Source organism: Notolepis coatsorum, assembly GCF_963971535.1.
Source record: "Notolepis coatsorum genome assembly, chromosome: 16".
NCBI classification, from domain to species: domain Eukaryota; kingdom Metazoa; phylum Chordata; class Actinopteri; order Aulopiformes; family Paralepididae; genus Notolepis; species Notolepis coatsorum.
Genome location: NC_140180.1, coordinates 4439489 through 4466211, shown reverse-complemented (window position 1 = coordinate 4466211; position 26723 = coordinate 4439489). Strand labels below are relative to the sequence as shown.

At 42.6% G+C, this 26723-nt stretch overlaps 4 protein-coding genes across 4 annotated transcripts; all 4 read right to left on the bottom strand.

The window, feature by feature from the left end:
- Window positions 1-567: 567 nt before the first annotated feature.
- On the bottom strand, window positions 568-6901 carry LOC311242437 (protocadherin beta-15-like; the record flags this gene model as incomplete). Its single annotated transcript, XM_084331400.1, has 3 exons — window positions 568-573; window positions 656-817; window positions 4541-6901. The coding sequence occupies 3 exons, from the start codon at window positions 6899-6901 to the stop codon at window positions 568-570; spliced, it is 2529 nt and encodes an 842-aa protein (XP_084187526.1).
- A 617-nt stretch (window positions 6902-7518) lies between these two features.
- LOC311242436 (protocadherin alpha-3-like) lies at window positions 7519-13768 on the bottom strand (the record flags this gene model as incomplete). The annotated part of the gene is made up of 3 exons (XM_084331399.1): window positions 7519-7524; window positions 7607-7699; window positions 11408-13768. 3 exons carry the CDS (start codon window positions 13766-13768, stop codon window positions 7519-7521), a joined length of 2460 nt encoding a protein of 819 aa, XP_084187525.1.
- A 299-nt stretch (window positions 13769-14067) lies between these two features.
- On the bottom strand, window positions 14068-26224 carry LOC311242435 (protocadherin alpha-8-like; the record flags this gene model as incomplete). Its single annotated transcript, XM_084331398.1, has 4 exons — window positions 14068-14079; window positions 14458-14619; window positions 17843-19949; window positions 25992-26224. 4 exons carry the CDS (start codon window positions 26222-26224, stop codon window positions 14068-14070), a joined length of 2514 nt encoding a protein of 837 aa, XP_084187524.1.
- On the bottom strand, window positions 20419-22767 carry LOC311242370 (protocadherin alpha-8-like; the record flags this gene model as incomplete). Its single annotated transcript, XM_084331327.1, has 1 exon — window positions 20419-22767. The coding sequence occupies one exon, from the start codon at window positions 22765-22767 to the stop codon at window positions 20419-20421; it is 2349 nt and encodes a 782-aa protein (XP_084187453.1).
- Window positions 26225-26723: the final 499 nt, after the last annotated feature.

The window sequence follows — 26723 nt, the reverse complement described above, 5'->3', positions numbered from 1 at the left end:
ATAGCCAGCCTTTCTCTATCCATTGCAGCTGTGAATAATCCAACTCGTGTGCAATAGTGTAGCCTATATACACCAGACCGAGTAGAGTAAATGTGTGTTGTTCCGAAGCCGATGCGTAAATGTTCTTTCCTGCTCCGAGTGAATGCTGAAGGGGCGGACTCAAACGAAGGCTGACAATAATATTGGAATCGTTATTATAGTTGGGTACTGCCACCGTCCGAATAGGCAGCATATTACAAGTTTCCTTTAACCATAATCTCACCTTTCAGCCTGATGGATTTTGGTGAAGAAGTAACAAATATGCCCATAGGTTCTACACACTGCATTATATGGGAAGATGGGTATGTACAAAATACGGATAAACATAACACATATAACATATAGGTGGTAAGAATTAAGCTCAAGTAAGTGGCAACACTTGAAACTGGTGGGAGTTTCAGCACCATGGACAGCAGAAATAATGAGGGCAGGCCAGAGGATTAAAGTCCATAAACTCTGAGGCAATTCAATTATGTTAATTTGACTAAATGAAGGCAAATATGTATGTATATAACACCATGCCTTACCTTACACCTTACACAACAAAAAAGGAATAAGCTACGGGGAAATTAACTTAAGGCAATGACACAAATGAAAGATAATTAACAGCTCTTACCTCTCCAGACGCCCGCCTCCTGTCAGGGACCACTAGAGTATTTCCATTGCTGCCCGGGACTATAGTAGAACCTATACTCATTCTGGGTCCAACTAACATGTAGCGTTTGTCTCCAGATCTGTACTGGATGCTGTGGCACAGTGTCCCGTCGTAATTCACGTCTTGTAAATACTTGGAGGAACAGTCTGTGGTCTTGGAGCACTGCATTACAATCAACACGATGATACTGATGAGAAAAAGTGTTGAAACTGAGCCCAAAGTTATCATCAGGTAAAATGTCACATTGTTCTCCTCCTCGTCTTTTGCTGCACTTTTAACATCAGAAGCTGCAAAAGCCTCTTTGGGCTCCACAGCGTTGACCATCACAGTAGCTGTTGCTGACAGTGAAACATTGCCATTGTCTTTGACCAGTATGACCAGTTTCTGCTCAGCCTCGTCTGTCTCTGTGAAGGAGCGAAGTGTTCTTATCTGTCCTGTATAGCGGTCCAAACCAAAGAGACTGTGGTCACTAACTTCCTGCAGTGAGAATAATAACCAGCCGTTATATCCTATATCAGCGTCATAGGCTCTCACTTTAGCCACCAAATGGCCTGCGTTCACATTGCGGGGAATCTCCTCCACACCTTCAGCAGAACCGTTAGTGTTGACTGGATACAAGATGACTGGAGCGTTGTCGTTCTGATCCAGAATGAACACATTCACTGTGACGTTGCTGCTTAGTGGTGGAGTTCCAGAGTCTGTGGCAACAACTTGGAATTGGAACTTTTTCAAAGTTTCAAAGTCAAAACTTTTTAGCGCCGAAATCTGTCCATTATCAGAATTGATATTCAGAAATGACGCCATATTATTCTGAATTCCTTCTCCCCTAAATATGTGATAAGAAATAGCAGCATTTTCGTGGATGTCTTTATCAGAGGCGATAACAGAGAATATTGATCTACCAGGTTCATTATTTTCCAACAAATACAGTTCAAGAGGATTGTGTAGGAACTCTGGTCTGTTGTCATTTACATCAGATACCTGAATATTCAGAGTTTTGACAGCGGAGAGAGGAGGCTGACCACAGTCAGTAGCTGTTATTGTGATGTCATAGTTTGGTATTCTTTCTCTGTCCAGCCTATCTTTTGTTACTAATGAAAACATATTTTCCTTATATGAAGGCTTTAATTCAAATGGTACATTATCTGACAGACTACAGACAACCTTTCCGTTGAGACCAGAATCAATATCTATAAAGCTAATTAAAGAAACTACTGTCCCAGGTTTAGAATCCTCAGGGACTACATTGGATATGGACGTTACCTCAATTTCTGGTTTATTATCATTAACATCTTGGATCTTTATAATCACTCTACAATCTGTTGTCATTGGAGGTTGGCCTTTATCAGAAGCTTGAACATCCAACTTATAAACATCGATTGTTTCAAAGTCAATCTGTCCATTGACTCGAATTTCGCCTGTTTCTTTGTCTAAAGTAAACAATTCCAACACTTTGGGATTTATGTCACTTCCAAACGCATACTCGACATCCGCGTTAATTCCCTCGTCCAAATCAGTAGCTTGAACCTTTATTACAACAGTACCGACAGCTACGTTTTCTCGTAACATGACTGAATAAACTTCCTTGGAGAAGATAGGCCTGTTATCATTAATGTCAAGAACTCTTATGGTGACATTAAGATTTGCAGACCTTTGCGGGTTTCCTCCATCTATAGCTGTCAGAATCAAGCTATGGTTAGTTTTCTGTTCTCTGTCCAAGTTCCTCTGTAGGACTAAAAATGGTATTTTGTCTTCTCCTCTCTCTCTGATTTCAAGTTGAAAATTCTCATTTTGACTGAGTTTATAACGCTGAACAGAATTCACACCGACATCTGGATCACGGGCACCTAGTAATTGAAAGCGTGCACCAGGTAACGTGGTTTCTGCAATCTCTATTAATTTCTCTCTCTCTGAAAATGTCGGTGCGTGGTCATTAGCATCCGTTATCTCCACACTTACATAATGAATCTCGAGTGGATTTTCAACAACTATTTTCAAATCTATGAGACAAGCACCGCTGCCATCACAGAGCTCCTCTCGGTCAATGTTCTTATGGACGTACAATATTCCATTGTTCTGATTTACCTCAAAGAGAGCGTCCTTAGAGCCAGACGACACAATGCGAAAACGCCTATCCTTCAACGTACTAATATCCAGTCCTAAATCCTTGGCGACATTTCCAACAACGGATCCCACTTTCACCTCCTCTGGAGAAGAGTATTTGATTTGAGCCGAAACCTGCTTTCTGAGGCACAGCAGCAGAGAAAGACGCAGAAAGATCCACCAGCCCTCCATCCTGCTTCTTTGTCCTCCGTCGCCCGTTAGGCCTGCAGCAATTCTGAGACTCGTATCCAGAGACACTTCTAGTGCTAACAATAAAAACGCTGGTTGTTCGTAAAGTGAAATCTCATAATTCCCAGCAGGAAAATGTAAAGTCTGTATCCATCACAACGACATCTCATCTGTTTCGAATGCTCTTCCCCTCCGTCGTTTGAGCTGAACAGAACAGCTCCAGGAGGGGCAGGGCTTATCCTAAACGCTGTACAGATACCTAATGTAACACTGACATCATGTGGATGAAAGTGGATCAAGCTATTATCAAAACATATTAAACAAAGATAGGTGTTGATGTATCGTTAGCATTAGAAAAACTGGTGCACATTGAATCTCCCTGAGAGTATCTATAGCAGGGGCAACAGTGGCTCATGAGGTAGAGCGTCATCTGGTAATCAGAAGGTTCCCGGTTCGATTCTGGATCCTCCCAGCAGGGTGTCGACGTGCCCTTAAGCAAGACACTTAACCCCCTAACTGCTGCCGATGAGCAGGTTGGCACCTTGCATGGTTGCCCCTGTCGTCTGTGTGTGAATGTGTGAGTGAATGGGTGAATGTGAGGCTTAAGTTGTTAAGGGCTTTGGATGAAAGCACTATATGAATGCAGAACATTTCTATAAAAATAGTTAAGAAAGCCATATGCTGGCTGTGAATGACTGCGTTTCAGCACCACAGACAGCGTCAGCAGAAGCTTCAATGATTTACTGACAACAACCTAACTATCACTTCAAATAGTCAACATTCCCAAGCAAGACATTGAGATAGTAAGAACTCAGTGAAAACAGATACACACTTTTCTGAAGTAGTATATGAAGGGCTTAAACCTCTCCAGACACGAGTACTTTCTTATGACATTTGCCCCACAGTGGGAAGTGTCCCAACTAAAAATCTACTTTTTCAGAATCATAAACAAAGTAAGTAAAAGAGCACAGCAGATGGTGACCATGCAGTGAGATGAGGCCAGGATCGTGTTCAAGAGAGAGGTGTCCTATAGTTGTGCACCATGGTCCTCTGGTTCATAAAGGCACCTTGTAATTATCGTATCTTATCTCTCAGTTAAAAAAAAGTATTAAAAGAAAAATAAATAATTAGGAACCCCTGCCAAAGTAAATCATTAGAAGCAGAGAGATTTATGGGCCAGGCTGCACCATGATCCATTTCTAAACACTATGCTATTGTGTTGTAATGGAAGGAACAGTTCAGCACCAAGGACAGCGCCAGTCGACAGCAGTGAGCCACTTCATCAACGTCTTAAAACATGGTGAACTTATCTCACTATCTACAGATATATATAACGTATTATATGCTAATTTAATTGAAGATAACTGCTTCGCAAACAAACATGTCTAAAGCTGTAGTGTAGCCCATTCGTATTGTATGGAAGGAAGCCTACATTCCAGCACCAAGGCCAGCGCCATTCAACAAGTGATCAACTGTTTTAAAGCATGAGATAACATATTATCTGTTCATTTAATGCATTGAAGATTACATGTTTTGAAAACAAACAGTTCTTACCTCTCCAGACGCTCGCCTCCTGTCAGGGACCACTAGAGTATTTCCATTGCTGCCCGGGACTATAGTAGAACCTATACTCATTCTGGGTCCAACTAACATGTAGCGTTTGTCTCCAGATCTGTACTGGATGCTGTGGCACAGAGTCCCGTCGTTATTCACGTCTTGTAAATACTTGGAGGAATAGTCTGTGGTCTTGGAGCACTGCATTACAATCAACACGATGATACTGATGATAAAAAGTGTTGAAACTGAGCCCAAAGTTATCATCAGATAAAATGTCACATTGTTCTCCTCCTCGTCTTTTGCTGCACTTTTAACATCAGAAGCTGCAAAAGCCTCTTTGGGCTCCACAGCGTTGACCATCACAGTAGCTGTTGCTGACAGTGAAACGTTGCCATTGTCTTTGACCAGTATGACCAGTTTCTGCTCAGCCTTGTCTGTCTCTGTGAAGGAGCGAAGTGTTCTTATCTGTCCTGTATAGCGGTCCAAACCAAAGAGACTGTGGTCACTAACTTCCTGCAGTGAGAATAATAACCAGCCGTTATATCCTATATCAGCGTCATAGGCTCTCACTTTAGCCACCAAATGGCCTGCGTTCACATTGCGGGGAATCTCCTCCACACCTTCAGCAGAACCGTTAGTGTTGACTGGATACAAGATGACTGGAGCGTTGTCGTTCTGATCCAGAATGAACACGTTCACTGTGACGTTGCTGCTTAGTGGTGGAGTTCCAGAGTCTGTGGCAACAACTTGGAATTGGAACTTTTTCAAAGTCTCAAAGTCAAAACTTTTCAGCGCCAAAATATCACCGTTTTCAGAGTTAATGTTTAAGAATGAAGCTAGTTTATTATCATTGCTTCCATCTCTCAGGATATGATATGATATCAGAGCATTATCACCCTCGTCACGATCAGAGGCCCTCACTGAAAACACAGAGGCTCCTGGTGTGTTATTCTCAGTCACATAGAAAGTATAGGGACTCAGTGAAAACTCTGGTCTGTTATCATTCACATCTGATACAACAACACTAATAGTCTTTTCAGATGACAAAGATGGTTCCCCTGCATCTTTAGCAACTATAGTTACATGGTATTGTGAAAGCTTCTCTCTGTCAAGTTTTGATTTGGTGACTATAGCATACATGTTATCTTGTATAGAAGGTGTTAACATAAAAGTGACGTCATCGACTAAATAGCTGATCACTTTTCCATTGATCCCAGAATCTAAGTCAGTAATGCTGATCAGCGCCACCGTGGTTCCTGGTCTAGAATCCTCTGAAATCGAACTTGAAAGCGATGCCACCTCAATCTCAGGCGTGTTGTCATTAAGATCTACAATTTTAATAAGCACACTTTTGTCACTTGTCCATGGAACTAAGCCCTTGTCGGATGCCTGTATATCAATATCGTAGCTTTCCTCTGCCTCAAAATCGATCAACCCTTTAACAATAATGTCTCCAGTATTTGTGTCTATATCAAAAAGTTCTCGAACTTTACTATTTGCATGACTACCAAATGAGTACATGACCTCACCATTCAGACCATCATCCAAATCTGTTGCATTAATTTTAACGACTTTAGAGCCAAGGGGGGAGTTTTCGTTCAATGTTACAGAATACACATCTTTAGTAAAAACTGGCATATTGTCGTTTATATCCAAAACATTGATGGATATTGTCACAGTTCCAGACAGTGGAGGTTTGCCCCCGTCTATCGCCGTGAGTAGTAGTCTATGGCTAGTACTCGTTTCTCTATCTAGTTGCTTTTGTAAATGTAAAATTGGTAGTTTGCCATCCTTGCCTTTATCTTTAACCTCCAGACGAAAATGATCATTCGGGCTTAATCTATATTGCTGAACAGCGTTCACACCACCGTCGGAGTCTCGGGCGGCTTGTAGCTGAAACCGAGCTCCCGGTAGCGCAGACTCAGAAATGTCGAGCTTTGTCTCGGCCTCTGGGAATGTAGGCGCGTGGTCATTTACATCCATCACCTCCACTGCGATATAATGAATTTCCAGCGGATCTTCAAGCACGGTTTTCAGATTAATAACACACACGTTGCTCCGTTCACAGACCTCCTCTCGGTCTATTTTGCGACTCACATAAAGGACTCCGTCGTTCTGGTTTACCTCGAAGAGGGGCTCGGTCGCGCCAGACACGATCCGAAATCCCCTCTCCTTGAGGATATTCAGATCTATTCCTAAATCCTTAGCGATATTCCCAACGACAGTTCCGTCTTTGACCTCTTCGGAAATAGAGTAGCGTATCTGGGCTGAAGCACCGCTGAAGAACAAAACCAGAGCGGCCACAAAGACGACCGTCTGCCGTCCCTGTCTCCACGCCTCTCCCCTTCTTTGTTCCATGTTTGGGGAGAAAAGCACCGCTCCGACAAACCAACTATGTACCGATAGCCAGCCTTTCTCTATCCATTGCAGCTGCGAATAATTCCACTTGTGTGCAATAGTGTAGCCTGTACACACCAGACCGAGTAGAGTAATGTGTGTTGTTCCGAAGCCGATGCGTAAATGTTCTTTCCTGCTCCGAGTGAATGCTGAAGGGGCGGACTCACACGAAGGCTGACAATGATATGGGAATCGTTATTATAGTTGGGTACTGCCACCGTCCGAATAGGCAGCATATTACAAGTTTCCTTTAACCATAATCTCACCTTTCAGCCTTATGGATTTTGGTGACGAAGTAAAATAATTACAAATATGCCCATAGGTTCTACACACTGCATTATATGGGAAGATGGTTTGTATAAAATACGGATAAACACACATATAACATATAGGTGGTAAGAATTAAGCTCAAGTAAGTGGCAACACTTGAAACTGCAGGTGGGGGTTTCAGCACCATGGACAGCAGAAATAATGAGTGCAGGCCAGAGGATTAAAGTCCATAAACTCTGAGGCAATTCAATTATGTTAATTTGACTAAATGAAGGCACATATGTATGTATATAACACCATGCCTTACCTTACACCTTACACAACAAAAAAGGAATAAGCTACGAGGAAATTAACGTAAGGCAATGAAACAAATTAAAGATAATTAACAGCTCTTACCTCTCCAGACGCTCGCCTCCTGTCAGGGACCACTAGAGTATTTCCATTGCTGCCCGGGACTATAGTAGAACCTATACTCATTCTGGGTCCAACTAACATGTAGCGTTTGTCTCCAGATCTGTACTGGATGCTGTGGCACAGTGTCCCGTCGTAATTCACGTCTTGTAAATACTTGGAGGAACAGTCAGTGGTTTTGGAGCACTGCATTACAATCAACACGATGATACTGATGAGAAAAAGTGTTGAAACTGAGCCCAAAGTTATCATCAGATAAAATGTCACATTGTTCTCCTCCTCGTCTGTTGCTGCACTTTTAACATCAGAAGCTGCAAAAGCCTCTTTGGGCTCCACAGCGTTGACCATCACAGTAGCTGTTGCTGACAGTGAAACGTTGCCATTGTCTTTGACCAGTATGACCAATTTCTGCTCAGCCTCGTCTGTCTCTGTGAAAGAGCGAAGTGTTCTTATCTGTCCTGTATAGCGGTCCAAACCAAAGAGACTGTGGTCACTAACTTCCTGCAGTGAGAATAATAACCAGCCGTTATATCCTATATCAGCGTCATAGGCTCTCACTTTAGCCACCAAATGGCCTGCGTTCACATTGCGGGGAATCTCCTCCACACCTTCAGCAGAACCGTTAGTGTTGACTGGATACAAGATGACTGGAGCGTTGTCGTTCTGATCCAGAATGAACGCGTTCACTGTGACGTTGCTGCTCAGTGGTGGAGTTCCAGAGTCTGTGGCAACAACTTGGAATTGGAACTTTTTCAAAGTTTCAAAGTCAAAACTTTTTAGCGCCGAAATCTGTCCATTTTCAGAATTGATATTCAGGAAAGATGCCATGTTATTCTGAATTCCCTCTCCTCTATTTATTTGATAAGTAATAATCGCATTTTCGTTTATGTCTTTATCAGAAGCGCTAACAGAGAATATCGATGCACCAGCTGCGTTATTTTCCAACAAATACAGTTCAAGAGGATTGTGTAGGAACTCTGGTCTGTTGTCATTTACATCAGATACCTGGATGTTCAGAGTTTTGACAGCGGAGAGAGGAGGCTGACCACAGTCAGTGGCTGTTATTGTGATGTCATAGTTTGGTATTCTTTCTCTGTCCAGCGTGTCTTTAGTCACTAATGAAAACATGTTTTCCTTATATGAAGGCTTTAGTTCAAATGGTACATTATCTGACAGACTACAGATAACCTTTCCGTTGAGACCAGAATCAATATCTATAACGCTAATTAAAGAAACGACTGTCCCAGGTTTAGAATCCTCAGGGACTACATTGGATATGGACGTTACCTCAATTTCTGGTTTATTATCATTAACATCTTGGATCTTTATAATCACTCTACAATCCGTTGTCATTGGAGGTTGGCTTTTGTCAGAAGCTTGGACATCCAACTTATAAACATCAATTGCCTCATAATCAATGGGTCCACTAACATGGATTTCACCTGTTTCTTTGTCTAAGGTAAATAATTCCAACACTTTAGGATTCATATCACTTCCAAACGCATACTCGACAGCCCCGTTAGTTCCCTCGTCCAGATCAGTAGCTTGAACCTTTATCACAACAGCACCGACACCTACGTTTTCTCGTAACATGACTGAATAAACTTCCTTGGAGAAGATAGGTCTGTTGTCATTAATGTCAAGAACTCTTATGGTGACATTAAGATTATCAGACCTTTGTGGGTTTCCTCCATCAATAGCTGTCAGAATCAAGCTATGGTTCGTTTTCTGTTCTCTGTCAAGGTTCCTCTGTAGGACTAAAAATGGGATTTTGTCTTCTCCTCTCTCTCTAATTTCAAGTTGAAAATTCTCGTTTTGACTGAGTTTATAACGCTGGACAGAATTCACACCGACATCTGGGTCACGGGCACCTGGTAATTGAAAGCGTGCACCAGGTAACGTGTTCTCGACAATCTCTATTAATCTCTCTCTCTCTGCAAATGTCGGTGCGTGGTCATTAGCATCCGTTATCTCCACACTGACATAATGAATCTCGAGTGGATTTTCAACAACTATTTTCAAATCTATGAGACAAGCACCGCTGCCGTCACAGAGCTCCTCTCGGTCGATGTTCTTATGGACGTACAATATTCCATTGTTCTGATTTACCTCAAAGAGAGCGTCCTTAGAGCCAGACGACACGATGCGAAAACGCCTATCCTTCAACGTACTAATATCCAGTCCTAGATCCTTGGCGACATTTCCAACAACGGATCCCACTTTCACCTCCTCTGGAGAAGAGTATCTGATTTGAGCCGAAACCTGCTTTCCGAGGCACAGCAGCAGAGAAAGACGCAGGAAAATCCACCAGCCCTCCATCCTGCTTCTTTGTCCTCCGTCGCCCGTTAGGCCTGCAGTAATTCTGAGACTCGTATCCAGAGACACTTCTAGCGCTAACAATAAAAACGCCGGTTGTTCGTAAAGTGAAATCTCATAATTCCCAGCATGAAAATGTAAAGTCTGTATCCATCACAACGACATCTTGTCTGTTTCGAATGCTCTACCGCTCCGACGTTTGAGCTGAACAGAACAGCTCCAGGAGGGGCAGGGCTTATTATAAACACTGTACAGATACCTAATGTAACACTGACATCATGTGGATGAAAGTGGATTGAGGTATGATTCAAACTGAAAGAGGTGTTGATGGAGGTGTTTCGTTAGCAATAGAACTAGTCTTGCACCTTGAATATCCCTGATTATACCTTTCAACCAACTCTGGCCAAGTTTGGCATCGCAGCTGCTTTCAAATAATGCCTTATGTAGAGGAGCGTATGCAGCCACAAGGTACAGGTATTTCACACGCTCTTCTACATCGTAAATGAATCTAAAGGAGCCGTGCTGCTAGACTTGTCTGCTTTGGATGAGAACTGACCATCAGAGTGTCTTTAGAGAGAGTTAACAATCCACCACACTGGTTACGAATGACTGCGTTTCAGCACCACAGACAGCATCAGCAAAAGCTTTAATGTTTTACCTTCACTGAACATTACATATCAGTTCAAATTGTAAACATCCCCAAGCAAGACATTAAGGTAATAGGAGCACAATGCAAACAGATAACAACTTTTCTGAAGTAGTATATGAAGGGCTTACCTCTCCAGACACCAGTACTTTCTTATGACATTTGCCCCACGGAGGAAAGTGTCCCAACTAAAAAATCTACTCGTTCGGAATCAGAAACAAAGTAAATAAAAGAGCACAGTAGATGGTGGTGCGCAGTGACCAGTGAGATGAGGCCAGAACGTGTTGAAGAGAGAGTTGTCCAATAGTTGTGCACCATGGTCCTTCTGGTTCATAAATGCACCTTGTAATGATCGTATCTTATCTCAGTTAAAAAAATATATATTTAAAGAAAAATAAATAAATAGGAACTTCTGCCAAAGTAAATCATTAGAAGCAGAGAGATTTATGGGCAAGGCTGTGCCATGATCCATTTCTAAACACTATGCTATTCTGTTGTAATGGAAGGAACAGTTCAGCACCAAGGACAGCGTCACTCAACAACAGTGAGCCACTTCATCAACGTCTTAAAACATGGTGAACTTATCTCAGTTTCTACAGATATATATAACGTATTATATGCTAATTTAATTGAAGATAACTACTTCGCAAACAAACATGTCTAAAGCTGTAGCCCATTCGTATTGTATGGAAGGAAGCCTACATTCCAGCACCAAGGCCAGCGCCATTCAACAAGTGATCCACTGTTTTAAAGCATGACATTACCCATTATCTGCTCATTTAATGCATTGAAGATTACATGTTTTGAAAACAAACAGCTCTTACCTCTCCAGACGCTCGCCTCCTGTCAGGGACCACTAGAGTATTTCCATTGCTGCCCGGGACTATAGTAGAACCTATACTCATTCTGGGTCCAACTAACATGTAGCGTTTGTCTCCAGATCTGTACTGGATGCTGTGGCACAGTGTCCCGTCGTAATTCACGTCTTGTAAATACTTGGAGGAATAGTCTGTGGTTTTGGAGCACTGCATTACAATCAACACGATGATACTGATGAGAAAAAGTGTTGAAACTGAGCCCAAAGTTATCATCAGATAAAATGTCACATTGTTCTCCTCCTCGTCTTTTGCTGCACTTTTAACATCAGAAGCTGCAAAAGCCTCTTTGGGCTCCACAGCGATGACCATCACAGTAGCTGTTGCTGACAGTGAAACGTTGCCATTGTCTTTGACCAGTATGACCAGTTTCTGCTCAGCCTCGTCTGTCTCTGTGAAGGAGCGAAGTGTTCTTATCTGTCCTGTATAGCGGTCCAAACCAAAGAGACTGTGGACACTAACTTCCTGCAGTGAGAATAATAACCAGCCGTTATATCCTATATCAGCGTCATAGGCTCTCACTTTAGCCACCAAATGGCCTGCGTTCACATTGCGGGGAATCTCCTCCACACCTTCAGCAGAACCGTTAGTGTTGACTGGATACAAGATGACTGGAGCGTTGTCGTTCTGATCCAGAATGAACACGTTCACTGTGACGTTGCTGCTTAGTGGTGGAGTTCCAGAGTCTGTGGCAACAACTTGGAATTGGAACTTTTTCAAAGTTTCAAAGTCAAAACTTTTTAGCGCCAATATGTCTCCGTTTTCAGAGTTAATGTTTAAGAATGAAGCTAGTTTATTATCATTGCTTCCATCTCTCAGAATATGATATGATATCAGAGCATTATCACCCTCGTCACGATCAGAGGCCCTCACTGAAAACACAGAGGCTCCTGGTGAGTTATTCTCAGTCACATAGAAAGTATAGGGACTCAGTGAAAACTCTGGTCTGTTATCATTCACATCTGATACAACGACGCTTATAGTCTTTTCAGATGACAAAGATGGTTCCCCTGCATCTTTAGCAACTATTGTCACATGGTATTGTGAAAGCTTCTCTCTGTCAAGTTTTGATTTGGTGACTATAGCGTACATGTTATCTTGTATAGAAGGTGTTAACGTAAAAGTGACGTCGTCGACTAAATAGCTGATCACTTTTCCATTGATCCCAGAATCTAAGTCAGTAATGCTGATCAGCGCCACCGTGGTTCCTGGTCTAGAATCCTCTGAAATCGAACTTGAAAGCGACGCCACCTCAATCTCAGGCGTGTTGTCATTAAGATCTACAATTTTAATAAGCACACTTTTGTCACTTGTCAATGGAACTAAGCCCTTGTCGGATGCCTGTATATCAATATCGTAGCTTTCCTCTGCCTCAAAATCGATCAACCCTTTAACAATAATGTCTCCAGTATTTGTGTCTATATCAAAAAGTTCTCGAACTTTACTATTTGCATGACTACCAAATGAGTACATGACCTCACCGTTCAGACCGTCATCCAAATCTGTTGCATTCATTTGAACGACTTTAGAGCCAAGGGGGGAGTTTTCGTTCAATGTTATAGAATACACATCTTTAGTAAAAACTGGCATATTGTCGTTTATATCCAAAACATTGATGGATATAGTCACAGTTCCAGACAGTGGAGGTTTGCCCCCGTCTATCGCCGTGAGTAGTAATCTATGGTTAGTACTAGTTTCTCTATCTAGTTGCTTTTGTAAATGTAAAATTGGTAGTTTGCCATCCTTGCCTTTATCTTTAACCTCCAGACGAAAATGATCATTCTGGCTTAATCTATATTGCTGAACAGCGTTCACACCACCGTCGGAGTCTCGGGCGGCTTGTAGCTGAAACCGAGCTCCCGGTAGCGCAGACTCAGAAATGTCGAGCTTTGTCTCGGCCTCTGGGAATGTCGGTGCGTGGTCATTTACATCCATCACCTCCACTGCGATATAATGAATCTCCAGCGGATTTTCCAGCACGGTTTTCAGATTAATAACACACACGTTGCTCCGTTCACAGACCTCCTCTCGGTCTATTTTGCGACTCACATAAAGGACTCCGTCGTTCTGGTTTACCTCGAAGAGGGGCTCGGTCGCGCCAGACACGATCCGAAATCCCCTCTCCTTGAGGATATTCAGATCTATTCCTAAATCCTTAGCGATATTCCCAACGACAGTTCCGTCTTTGACCTCTTCGGAAATAGAGTAGCGTATCTGCGCTGAAGCACTGCTGAAGAACAAAACCAGAGCGGCCACAAAGACGACCCTCTCCCGTCGCTGTCTCCACGCCTCTCCTCTTCTTTGTTCCATGTTTGGTGGAAAAAGCACTGCTCCGACAAATCAACTATGTACCGATAGCCAGCCTTTCTTTATCCATTGCAGCTGGGAATAATCCAACTTGTGTGCAATAGTGTAGCCTATACACCAGACCGAGTAGAGTAATGTGTGTTGTTCCGAAGCCGATGCGTAAATGTTCTTTCTTGCTCTGAGTGAATGCTGAAGGGGCGGACTCACACGAAGGCTGACAATAATATTGGAATCGTTATTATAGTCGGGTACTGCCACCGTCCGAATAGGCAGCATATTACAAGTTTCCTTTAACCATAATCTCACCTTTCAGCCTGATGGATTTTGGTGACGAAGTAACATAATTACAAATATGCCCATAGGTTCCACACACTGCATTATATGGAAGATGGGTATGTACAAATTACGGAAAAACATAACACATAACATATAGGTGGTAAGAATTAAGCACAAGTAAGTGGCAACACTTGAAACTGGTGGGAGTTTCAGCACCATGGACAGCGAACACCCTGAGTACAAGCTAGATCATTAAAGTTACTAAACGCTGAGATAATGAAAATCCATTATGCTAAATTAAAGCAAATCATTTAGACACATGACATCATGTGCCCTCAAACTACAAAAAAGAAATAGGCTATAGGAAAATGAATTCAAGGCAATGACACAAATTAAAGAGTTTAAACAGCTCTTACCTCTCCAGACGCCCGCCTCCTGTCAGGGACCACTAGAGTATTTCCATTGCTGCCCGGGACTATAGTAGAACCTATACTCATTCTGGGTCCAACTAACATGTAGCGTTTGTCTCCAGATCTGTACTGGATGCTGTGGCACAGTGTCCCGTCGTAATTCACGTCTTGTAAATACTTGGAGGAATAGTCTGTGGTTTTGGAGCACTGCATTACAATCAACACGATGATACTGATGAGAAAAAGTGTTGAAACTGAGCCCAAAGTTATCATCAGATAAAATGTCACATTGTTCTCCTCCTCGTCTTTTGCTGCACTTTTAACATCAGAAGCTGCAAAAGCCTCTTTGGGCTCCACAGCGTTGACCATCACAGTAGCTGTTGCTGACAGTGAAACGTTGCCATTGTCTTTGACCAGTATGACCAGTTTCTGCTCAGCCTCGTCTGTCTCTGTGAAGGAGCGAAGTGTTCTTATCTGTCCTGTATAGCGGTCCAAACCAAAGAGACTGTGGACACTAACTTCCTGCAGTGAGAATAATAACCAGCCGTTATATCCTATATCAGCGTCATAGGCTCTCACTTTAGCCACCAAATGGCCTGCGTTCACATTGCGGGGAATCTCCTCCACACCTTCAGCAGAACCGTTAGTGTTGACTGGATACAAGATGACTGGAGCGTTGTCGTTCTGATCCAGAATGAACACGTTCACTGTGACGTTGCTGCTTAGTGGTGGAGTTCCAGAGTCTGTGGCAACAACTTGGAATTGGAACTTTTTCAAAGTTTCAAAGTCAAAACTTTTAAGCGCCGAAATCTGTCCATTTTCAGAATTGATATTCAGAAACGACACCATATCGTTTTGGGCGCCTTCTCCTCTAACAACGTGGTATGCAATGGCTGCATTTTCATTCAAATCATTGTCAGAGGCGCTTACAGAGAATATGGAAGCGCCAGGGACGTTGTTTTCCACCAAGTACAACTCCAGAGGACTTTGTGAGAAGTGTGGACTATTATCATTTACATCTGATATCTGAATACTCAGAGTTTTGAACGTGGATAAAGGAGGCTGACCGCAATCCGTGGCTCTAACTGTTATATCATAATGTGACATGACTTCTCGATCCAACGCCCCCTTAGTAACAATGGAATACATGTTCTCTTTATAGGAGGGTTTTAATTCAAAAGGCACGTTCTCTGATATACTTGAAATAATCTTTCCATTGATACCAGAGTCTCTATCTGTCACACTAATAAGAGAAACGACTGTACCAGGCTTAGAATCTTCGGACACTGCATTTGAGAGCGATGTCACTTCTATTTCTGGTTTATTGTCATTAATGTCTATTATCTTTATAACGACCCTGCATTCTACTGTTAGAGGAGGTGTTGCCTTATCTGACGCTTGTACATCTAATGTATACACCTCTGTATCCTCAAAGTCAACTTCTCCTTTTACCTTAATCTCACCAGTATGGCTGTTCAATTCAAATATTTCATAGACCTTTCGCCTCAAAGTCTTTCCAAGGCTGTATTCAATTTCACCATTAGTGCCTTCATCGGGATCTGTTGCATTCACTTTAATTATAACTGTGCCGACTGGAACATTTTCTTGTAATCTAACATGGTAAGTTTCTTGACTAAAAGCAGGACGGTTATCATTGATATCAAGGACAATAATTGAAACATTTAGAGTCCCTGATCTTGGAGGTTTGCCTCCATCAACCGCTGTAACCAGGAGCAAGTGTTTGTTCTTTTGCTCTCTGTCTAAGGACTTCTTCAACACCAGAAAGGGTATTTTCTCCTCATCCCTTTGTCTAATATCTATTTCAAAGTAATCATTTGACGTCAATGTATATGTGCGGATGGAATTAATTCCGGCGTCAGGATCGCGAGCGGCGTGGAGCTGAAACCTCGTGCCTGGAGAGGTATGTTCGGCTACCTCAAATCGCTGCTCTTTTTCTTGAAAGCTAGGCGCGTGGTCATTTACATCAGTGATTTCTACACCTACGTAGTGTATTTCCAGAGGATTTTCAACGACAATCTTAAGCTCCGTTAAACAAGCACCGCTCCCCTCACACAGCGCCTCTCTGTCGACGTGCTTACGGACAAACAAGGCGCCATTGTTCTGATTTACCTCAAACAAAGCGTCCTTAGGTCCAGAAACAATACGAAACCGCCTGTCAGTCAAAGAAGCGACGTCGAGCCCAAGATCCTTGGCGACATTTCCAACAACGGATCCCTCTTTCACCTCCTCGGGAACAGAGTACCGTATCTGAGCGGAGCCCTGCTCTCCGAAGCTCAGCAGCAGCAGATATGAATACAAAGGAAGCCTCCAATACTCCATGCTTCGTTTTACAGTAGTCCCTCGTTTCTTATCGTTATCCAGCAAAGTGTCGCCACGCAAGAACCGACCGCCACACCTACATTTAGCTAGTAAAGATAATTCATGTTTCCAGAAGATAAACCTCTGCTCCATCGAATGATGCGCGGAGCTCGGTTATGTGCATCGTCTGCTCGTGAGGTGCACTGGAGCTACACAAGGGGCAGGGCAAGATCTGAAGAACACAACTGTTTCCTGATGTAACACTGACACCCTGAGGAAGAGGCGTTGAAATGTTTATATATAGTGTGTATGAAAGGAAGACATGGTACTCAATGTGGCTACACGGAAAAACAAGTGTGAACAGAAAATGCCATGGCCTCAAAGTCATTTCAGCACCATGGACAGAGAACCGTGGCCTTATAGGTTAGAAGTCTCCAACAATATATGTTTATAAAAGGCAGGTGTATGCTCTATGACTACGACTTGCAGTGAACCAATCCAGAGCACAACATAGGACCTGTCCTCTCCTGCTATAATGTATAGCAATAAACAAACTGGCTTACAGTACAAGGATTCGCTCTCCAGACACCAGTACTTTCTTATGACATTTGCCCCATGGTGGAAAGTGTCCCAACTCAAAATCGACTCTTTCGGAATCAGAAACAAAGTAAGTAAAAGAGCACAGAAGCGTAGAGATTTATGGGCCAGGCTGCACCATGATCCATTTCTAAACACTATGCTATTCTGTTGTAATGGGACAAACAGTTCAGCACCAAGGACAGCGCCAGTCAACAACAGTGAGCCACTTCATCAATGTCTTATAACATGGTGAACTTATCTCAGTTTCTACAGATATATAATGTATTATATGCTCATTTAATGCATTGCAGATAACATGCTTTGCAAACAAACATGTCCAAAGCTGTAGCCCATTCGGATTGTATGGAAGGAAGCCTACATTCCAGCACCAAGGACAGCGCCATTCAACAAGTAATCAACTGTTTTAAAGCACATATTATCTGTTAATTTAATGCATTGAAGATTACATGTTTTGAAAATAAACAGCTCTTACCTCTCCAGACGCTCGCCTCCTGTCAGGGACCACTAGAGTATTTCCATTGCTGCCCGGGACTATAGTAGAACCTATACTCATTCTGGGTCCAACTAACATGTAGCGTTTGTCTCCAGATCTGTACTGGATGCTGTGGCACAGTGTCCCGTCATAATTCACGTCTTGTAAATACTTGGAGGAACAGTCTGTGGTTTTGGAGCACTGCATTACAATCAACACAATGATACTGATGAGAAAAAGTGTTGAAACTGAGCCCAAAGTTATCATCAGATAAAATGTCACATTGTTCTCCTCCTCGTCTTTTGCTGCACTTTTAACATCAGCAGCTGCAAAAGCCTCTTTGGGCTCCACAGCGTTGACCATCACAGTAGCTGTTGCTGACAGTGAAACGTTGCCATTGTCTTTGACCAGTATGACCAGTTTCTGCTCAGCCTCGTCTGTCTCTGTGAAGGAGCGAAGTGTTCTTATCTGTCCTGTATAGCGGTCCAAACCAAAGAGACTGTGGTCACTAACTTCCTGCAGTGAGAATAATAACCAGCCGTTATATCCTATATCAGCGTCATAGGCTCTCACTTTAGCCACCAAATGGCCTGCGTTCACATTGCGGGGAATCTCCTCCACACCTTCAGCAGAACCGTTAGTGTTGACTGGATACAAGATGACTGGAGCGTTGTCGTTCTGATCCAGAATGAACACGTTCACTGTGACGTTGCTGCTTAGTGGTGGAGTTCCAGAGTCTGTGGCAACAACTTGGAATTGGAACTTTTTCAAAGTTTCAAAGTCAAAACTTTTTAGCGCCAATATGTCTCCGTTTTCAGAGTTAATGTTTAAGAATGAAGCTAGTTTATTATCATTGCTTCCATCTCTCAGAATATGATATGATATCAGAGCATTATCACCCTCGTCACGATCAGAGGCCCTCACTGAAAACACAGAGGCTCCTGGTGAGTTATTCTCAGTCACATAGAAAGTATAGGGACTCAGTGAAAACTCTGGTCTGTTATCATTCACATCTGATACAACAACACTAATAGTCTTTTCAGATGACAAAGATGGTTCCCCTGCATCTTTAGCAACTATTGTCACATGGTATTGTGAAAGCTTCTCTCTGTCAAGTTTTGATTTGGTGACTATAGCGTACATATTATCTTGTATGGAAGGTGTTAACGTAAAAGTGACGTCGTCGACTAAATAGCTAATCACTTTTCCATTGATCCCAGAATCTAAGTCAGTAATGCTGATCAGCGCCACCGTGGTTCCTGGTCTAGAATCCTCTGAAATCGAACTTGACAGTGATGCCACCTCAATCTCAGGCGTGTTGTCATTAAGATCTACAATTTTAATAAGCACACTTTTGTCACTTGTCAATGGAATTGAGCCCTTGTCAGATGCCTGTATATCAATCACGTAGCTTTCCTCTGCCTCAAAATCGATCAACCCTTTAACAATAATGTCACCCGTATTTGTGTCTATATCAAAAAGTTCTCGAACTTTACTATTTGCATTACTACCAAATGAGTACATGACCTCACCGTTCAGACCGTCATCCAAATCTGTTGCATTAACCTGGACGACTTTAGAGCCAACGGAGGAGTTTTCATTCAAAGTTACAGAATACACATCTTTAGTAAAAACCGGCATATTGTCATTTACATCCAAAACATTGATGGATATTGTCACAGTTCCAGACAGTGGAGGTTTGCCCCCGTCTATCGCCGTGAGTAGTAGTCTATGGCTAGTACTAGTTTCTCTATCTAGTTGCTTTTGTAAATGTAAAATAGGTACTTTGCCATCCTTGCCTCTATCTTTAACCTCCAGACGAAAATGATCATTCGGGTTTAATCTATATTGCTGAACAGCGTTCACACCACCGTCGGAGTCTCGGGCGGCTTGTAGCTGAAACCGAGCTCCCGGTAGCGCAGACTCGTATATATCGAGCATTTTCTCGTCCTCTGGAAATGTAGGCGCGTGGTCATTTACATCCGTCACCTCCACTGCGATATAATGAATTTCCAGCGGATTTTCCAGCACGGTTTTCAGATTAATAACACACACGTTGCTCCGTTCACAGACCTCCTCTCGGTCTATTTTGCGACTCACACGAAGGCTGACAATAATATTGGAATCGTTATTATAGTTGGGTACTGCCACCGTCCGAATAGGCAGCATATTACAAGTTTCCTTTAACCATAATCTCACCTTTCAGCCTTATGGATTTCGGTGATGAAGTAACATATTTACAAATATGCCCATAGGTTCTACACACTGCATTATATGGGAAGATGGGTATGTACAAAATACGGATAAACATAACACATATAACATATAGGTGGTAAGAATTAAGCACAAGTAAGTGGCAACACTTGAAACTGCAGGTGGGGGTTTCAGCACCATGGACAGCGAGCACCCTGAGTACAAGCTAGATCATTAAAGTTACTAAACGCTGAGATAATGAAAATTCATTAGGCTAAATTAAGGCAAATCATTTAGACACATGACATCATGTGCCCACAAACTACAAAAAAGAAATAGGCTATAGGAAAATGAATTTAAGGCAATGACACAAATTAAAGAGTTTAAACAGCTCTTACCTCTCCAGACGCCCGCCTCCTGTCAGGGACCACTAGAGTATTTCCATTGCTGCCCGGGACTATAGTAGAACCTATACTCATTCTGGGTCCAACTAACATGTAGCGTTTGTCTCCAGATCTGTACTGGATGCTGTGGCACAGTGTCCCGTCGTAATTCACGTCTTGTAAATACTTGGAGGAACAGTCTGTGGTTTTGGAGCACTGCATTACAATCAACACGATGATACTGATGAGAAAAAGTGTTGAAACTGAGCCCAAAGTTATCATCAGATAAAATGTCACATTGTTCTCCTCCTCGTCTTTTGCTGCACTTTTAACATCAGAAGCTGCAAAAGCCTCTTTGGGCTCCACAGCGTTGACCATCACAGTAGCTGTTGCTGACAGTGAAACGTTGCCATTGTCTTTGACCAGTATGACCAGTTTCTGCTCAGCCTCGTCTGTCTCTGTGAAGGAGCGAAGTGTTCTTATCTGTCCTGTATAGCGGTCCAAACCAAAGAGACTGTGGTCACTAACTTCCTGCAGTGAGAATAACAGCCAGCCGTTATATCCTATATCAGCGTCATAGGCTCTCACTTTAGCCACCAAATGGCCTGCGTTCACATTGCGGGGAATCTCCTCCACACCTTCAGCAGAACCGTTAGTGTTGACTGGATACAAGATCACTGGAGCGTTGTCGTTCTGATCCAGAATGAACACGTTCACTGTGACGTTGTTGCTTAGTGGTGGAGTTCCAGAGTCTGTGGCAACAACTTGGAATTGGAACTTTTTCAAAGTTTCAAAGTCAAAACTTTTAAGCGCCGAAATCTGTCCATTTTCAGAATTGATATTCAGAAACGACACCATATAGTTTTGGGCGCCTTCTCCTCTAACAACGTGGTATGCAATGGCTGCATTTTCATTCAAATCATTATCAGAGGCGCTTACAGAGAATATGGAAGCGCCAGGGGCGTTGTTTTCCACCAAGTACAACTCCAGAGGACTTTGTGAAAAGTGTGGACTATTATCATTTACATCTGATATCTGAATACTCAGAGTTTTGAACGTGGATAAAGGAGGCTGACCGCAATCCGTGGCTCTAAGTGTTATATCATAATGTGACATGACTTCTCGATCCAACACCCCCTTAGTGACAATGGAATACATGTTCTCTTTATAGGAGGGTTTTAATTCAAAAGGCACGTTCTCTGATATACTTGAAATAATCTTTCCATTGATTCCAGAGTCTTTATCTGTCACACTAATAAGAGAAACGACTGTGCCAGGCTTAGAATCTTCGGACACTGTATTAGAGAGTGATGTCACTTCTATTTCTGGTTTATTATCATTGACATCTATTATCTTTACAACAACCCTACATTCTACTGTTTGAGGAGGCAGCCCTTTGTCCGCTGCTTGTATATCTAATTTATAAACCTCTGTATCCTCAAAGTCAACTTCTCCTTTTACCTTAATCTCTCCAGTTAACCTGTCCAATTCAAATATGTCATAGACCTTTCGCCTCAAAGTCTTTCCAAGGCTGTATTCAATTTCGCCATTATTCCCTTCATCGGGATCTGTTGCATTCACTTTAATTATAACTGTGCCGATTGGAACATTTTCTTGTAATCTAACATGGTAAGTTTCTTGACTAAAAGCAGGACGGTTATCATTGATATCAAGGACAATAATTGAAACATTTAGAGTCCCTGATCTTGGAGGTTTGCCTCCATCAACCGCTGTAACCAGGAGCAAGTGTTTGTTATTTTGCTCTCTGTCTAAGGACTTCTTCAACACTAAAAAGGGTATTTTCTCCTCATCACTTTGTCGAATATCTATTTCAAAGTAATCATTTGACGTCAATGTATACGTGCGGATGGAATTAATTCCGGCGTCAGGATCGCGAGCGGCGTGGAGCTGAAACCTCGTGCCTGGAGAGGTATGTTCGGCTACCTCAAATCGCTGCTCTTTTTCTTGAAAGCTAGGCGCGTGGTCATTTACATCAGTGATTTCTACACCCACGTAGTGTATTTCCAGAGGATTTTCAACTACAATCTTAAGCTCCGTTAGACAAGCACCGCTCCCCTCACACAGCGCCTCTCTGTCGACGTGCTTACGGACAAACAAGGCGCCATTGTTCTGATTTACCTCAAACAAAGCATCCTTAGGCCCAGAAACGATACGAAACCGCCTGTCAGTCAAAGAAGCGACGTCGAGTCCAAGATCCTTGGCGACATTTCCAACAACGGATCCTTCTTTCACCTCCTCGGGAACAGAGTATCGTATCTGAGCGGAGATCTGCTCTCCGAAGCTCAGCAGCAGCAGATATGAATACAAAGGAAGCCTCCAATACTCCATGCTTCGTTTTAGTCCTTCGTTTCTCATCGTTATCCAGCAAAGTGTCGCCACGCAAGAACCGACCGTCACACCTACATTTAGCTAGTAAAGATAATTCATGTTTCCAGAAGATAAACCTCTGCTCCATCGAATGATGCGTGGAGCTCGGTTATGTGCATCGTCTGCTTGTGAGGTGCACTGGAGCTACACAAGGGGCAGGGCAAGATCTGAAGAACACAACTGTTTCCTGGTGTAACACTGACACCCTGAGGAAGAGGCGTTGAAATGTTTATATATAGTGTGTATGAAAGGAAGACATGGTGTGGCTAATCGGAAAAACAAGTGTGAACAGAAAATGCCATGGCCTCAATGTAATTTCAGCCCCATGGACACTGAACCGTTGCCTTATAGGTTAGAAGTCTCCAACAATATATGTTTATAAAAGGCAGGTGTATGCGCTATGTCTACGACTTGCAGTGAACCAATCCAAAGCACAACATAGGACCTGTCCTCTCCTGCTATAATGTATAGGAGTAAACAAACTGGCTTACAGCACAGGGCTTACCACGGTGGAAAGTGTCCCAACTCAAAATCTACTCTTTCGGAATCATAAACAAAGTAAGTAAAAGAGCACAGAAGGTTCATAAAGGCACCTTGTAAATATCATATCTTATCTCTCAGTTAAAATAAAGTATTAAAAGAAAAATAAATAATTAGGAACCCCAGCCAAAGTAAATCATTAGAAGCAGAGAGATTTATGGGCAAGGCTGCGCCATGATCCATTTCTAAACACTATATGCTATTCTGCTGTAATGGAAGGAACAGTTCAGCACCAAGGACAGCGCCAGTCAACAACAGTGAGACACTTCATCAACGTCTTATAACATGGTGAACGCATCTCAGTTTCTACAGATATATATATAACGTATTATATGCTCATTTAATGCATTGAAGATAACATGCTTTGCAAACAAACATGTCCAAAGCTGTAGCCCATTCGGATTGTATGGAAGGAAGCCTACATTCCAGCACCAAGGACAGCGCCATTCAACAAGTGATCGACTGTTTTAAAGCATGAGATAACATATTATCTGTTAATTTAATGCATTGAATATTACATGTTTTGAAAACAAACAGCTCTTACCTCTCCAGACGCTCGCCTCCTGTCAGGGACCACTAGAGTATTTCCATTGCTGCCCGGGACTATAGTAGAACCTATACTCATTCTGGGTCCAACTAACATGTAGCGTTTGTCTCCAGATCTGTACTGGATGCTGTGGCACAGTGTCCCGTCGTAATTCACGTCTTGTAAATACTTGGAGGAACAGTCTGTGGTTTTGGAGCACTGCATTACAATCAACACGATGATACTGATGAGAAAAAGTGTTGAAACTGAGCCCAAAGTTATCATCAGATAAAATGTCACATTGTTCTCCTCCTCGTCTTTTGCTGCACTTTTAACATCAGAAGCTGCAAACGCCTCTTTGGGCTCCACAGCGTTGACCATCACAGTAGCTGTTGCTGACAGTGAAACGTTGCCATTGTCTTTGACCAGTATGACCAGTTTCTGCTCAGCCTCGTCTGTCTCTGTGAAGGAGCGAAGTGTTCTTATCTGTCCTGTATAGCGGTCCAAACCAAAGAGACTGTGGTCACTAACTTCCTGCAGTGAGAATAATAACCAGCCGTTATATCCTATATCAGCGTCATAGGCTCTCACTTTAGCCACCAAATGGCCTGCGTTCACATTGCGGGGAATCTCCTCCACACCTTCAGCAGAACCGTTAGTGTTGACTGGATACAAGATGACTGGAGCGTTGTCGTTCTGATCCAGAATGAACACGTTCACTGTGACGTTGCTGCTTAGTGGTGGAGTTCCAGAGTCTGTGGCAACAACTTGGAATTGGAACTTTTTCAAAGTCTCAAAGTCAAAACTTTTAAGCGCTGAAATCTGTCCATTATCAGAATTAATATTGAGGAAAGATGCCATATTATTCAGATTCCCCTCTCCTCTAAATATGTGATAAGAAATAGCAGCGTTTTCGTGGATGTCTTTATCAGAGGCGCTAACAGAGAATATTGATCTACCAGGTTCATTATTTTCCAACAAATACAGTTCAAGAGGATTGTGTAGGAACTCTGGTCTGTTGTCATTTACATCAGATACCTGGATGTTCAGAGTTTTGACAGCGGAGAGAGGAGGCTGACCACAGTCAGTAGCTGTTATTGTGATGTCATAGTTTGGTATTCTTTCTCTGTCCAGCGTGTCTTTAGTCACTAATGAAAACATATTTTCCTTATATGAAGGTTTTAGTTCAAATGGTACATTATCTGACAGACTACAGATGACCTTTCCGTTGAGACCAGAATCAATATCTATAACGCTAATTAAAGAAACTACTGTCCCAGGCTTAGAATCCTCAGGGACTACATTGGATATGGACGTTACCTCAATTTCTGGTTTATTATCATTAACATCTTGGATCTTTACAATCACTCTACAATGCGTTGTCGTTGGAGGTTGACCTTTGTCAGAAGCTTGGACATCCAACTTATAAACATCAATTGTTTCAAAGTTAATCGGTCCATTAACTCGAATTTCGCCTGTTTCCATGTCTAAAGTAAACAATTCCAACACCTTGGGGTTCATGTCACTTCCAAACGCATACTCGACAGCCCCGTTAATTCCCTCGTCCAGATCAGTAGCTTGAACCTTTATTACAACAGTACCGACAGCTACGTTTTCTCGTAACATGACTGAATAAACTTCCTTGGAGAAGACAGGCCTGTTATCATTAATGTCAAGAACTCTTATGGTTACATTAAGTTTTGCAGACCTTTGTGGGTTTCCTCCATCTATAGCTGTCAGAATCAAGCTATGGTTAGTTTTCTGTTCTCTGTCCAAGTTCCTCTGTAGGACTAAAAATGGGATTTTGTCTTCTCCCATGTCTCTGATTTCAAGTTGAAAATTATCGTTTTGACTGATTTTATAACGCTGGACAGAATTCACACCGACATCTGGATCACGGGCACCTAGTAATTGAAAGCGTGTCCCCGGTAATGTGTTCTCGACAATCTCTATTAATTTCTCTCTCTCTGAAAATGTCGGTGCATGGTCATTAGCATCCGTTATCTCCACACTTACATAGTGAATCTCGAGTGGATTTTCGACAACTATTTTCAAATCTATGAGACAAGCACTGCTGCCGTCACAGAGCTCCTCTCGGTCGATGTTCTTATGGACATACAATATTCCATTGTTCTGATTTACCTCAAAGAGAGCGTCCTTAGAGCCAGACGACACGATGCGAAAACGCCTATCCTTCAACGTACTAATATCCAGTCCTAGATCCTTGGCGACATTTCCAACAACGGATCCCACTTTCACCTCCTCTGGAGAAGAGTATCTGATTTGAGCCGAAACCTGCTTTCCGAGGCACAGCAGCAGAGAAAGACGCAGGAAAATCCACCAGCCCTCCATCCTGCTTCTTTGTCCTCCGTCGCCCGTTAGGCCTGCAGTAATTCTGAGACTCGTATCCAGAGACACTTCTAGTGCTAACAATAAAAACGCTGGTTGTTCATAAAGTGAAATCTCATAATTCCAACCATGAAAATGTAAAGTCTGTATCCATCACAACGACATCTCGTCTGTTTCGAATGCTCTTCCCCTCCGTCGTTTGAGCTGAACAGAACAGCTCCAGGAGGGGCAGGGCTTATCCTAAACGCTGTACAGATACCTAATGTAACACTGACATCATGTGGATGAAAGTGGATCGAGGTATGATTCAAACTTAAACAGGTGCTGATGGAGATGTTTCGTTAGCAATATAATTAGTCTTGCACCTTGAATCTCCCTGATGGCACGTTCCAGCCAAGTTTGGCATCACGGCTGCTTTCAAATAATGTCCTATGTAGAGGAGTGTATGCAGCCACAAGGTACATGCGAGGTAATTCACAAGCTCTTCTACATCGTAAATTGA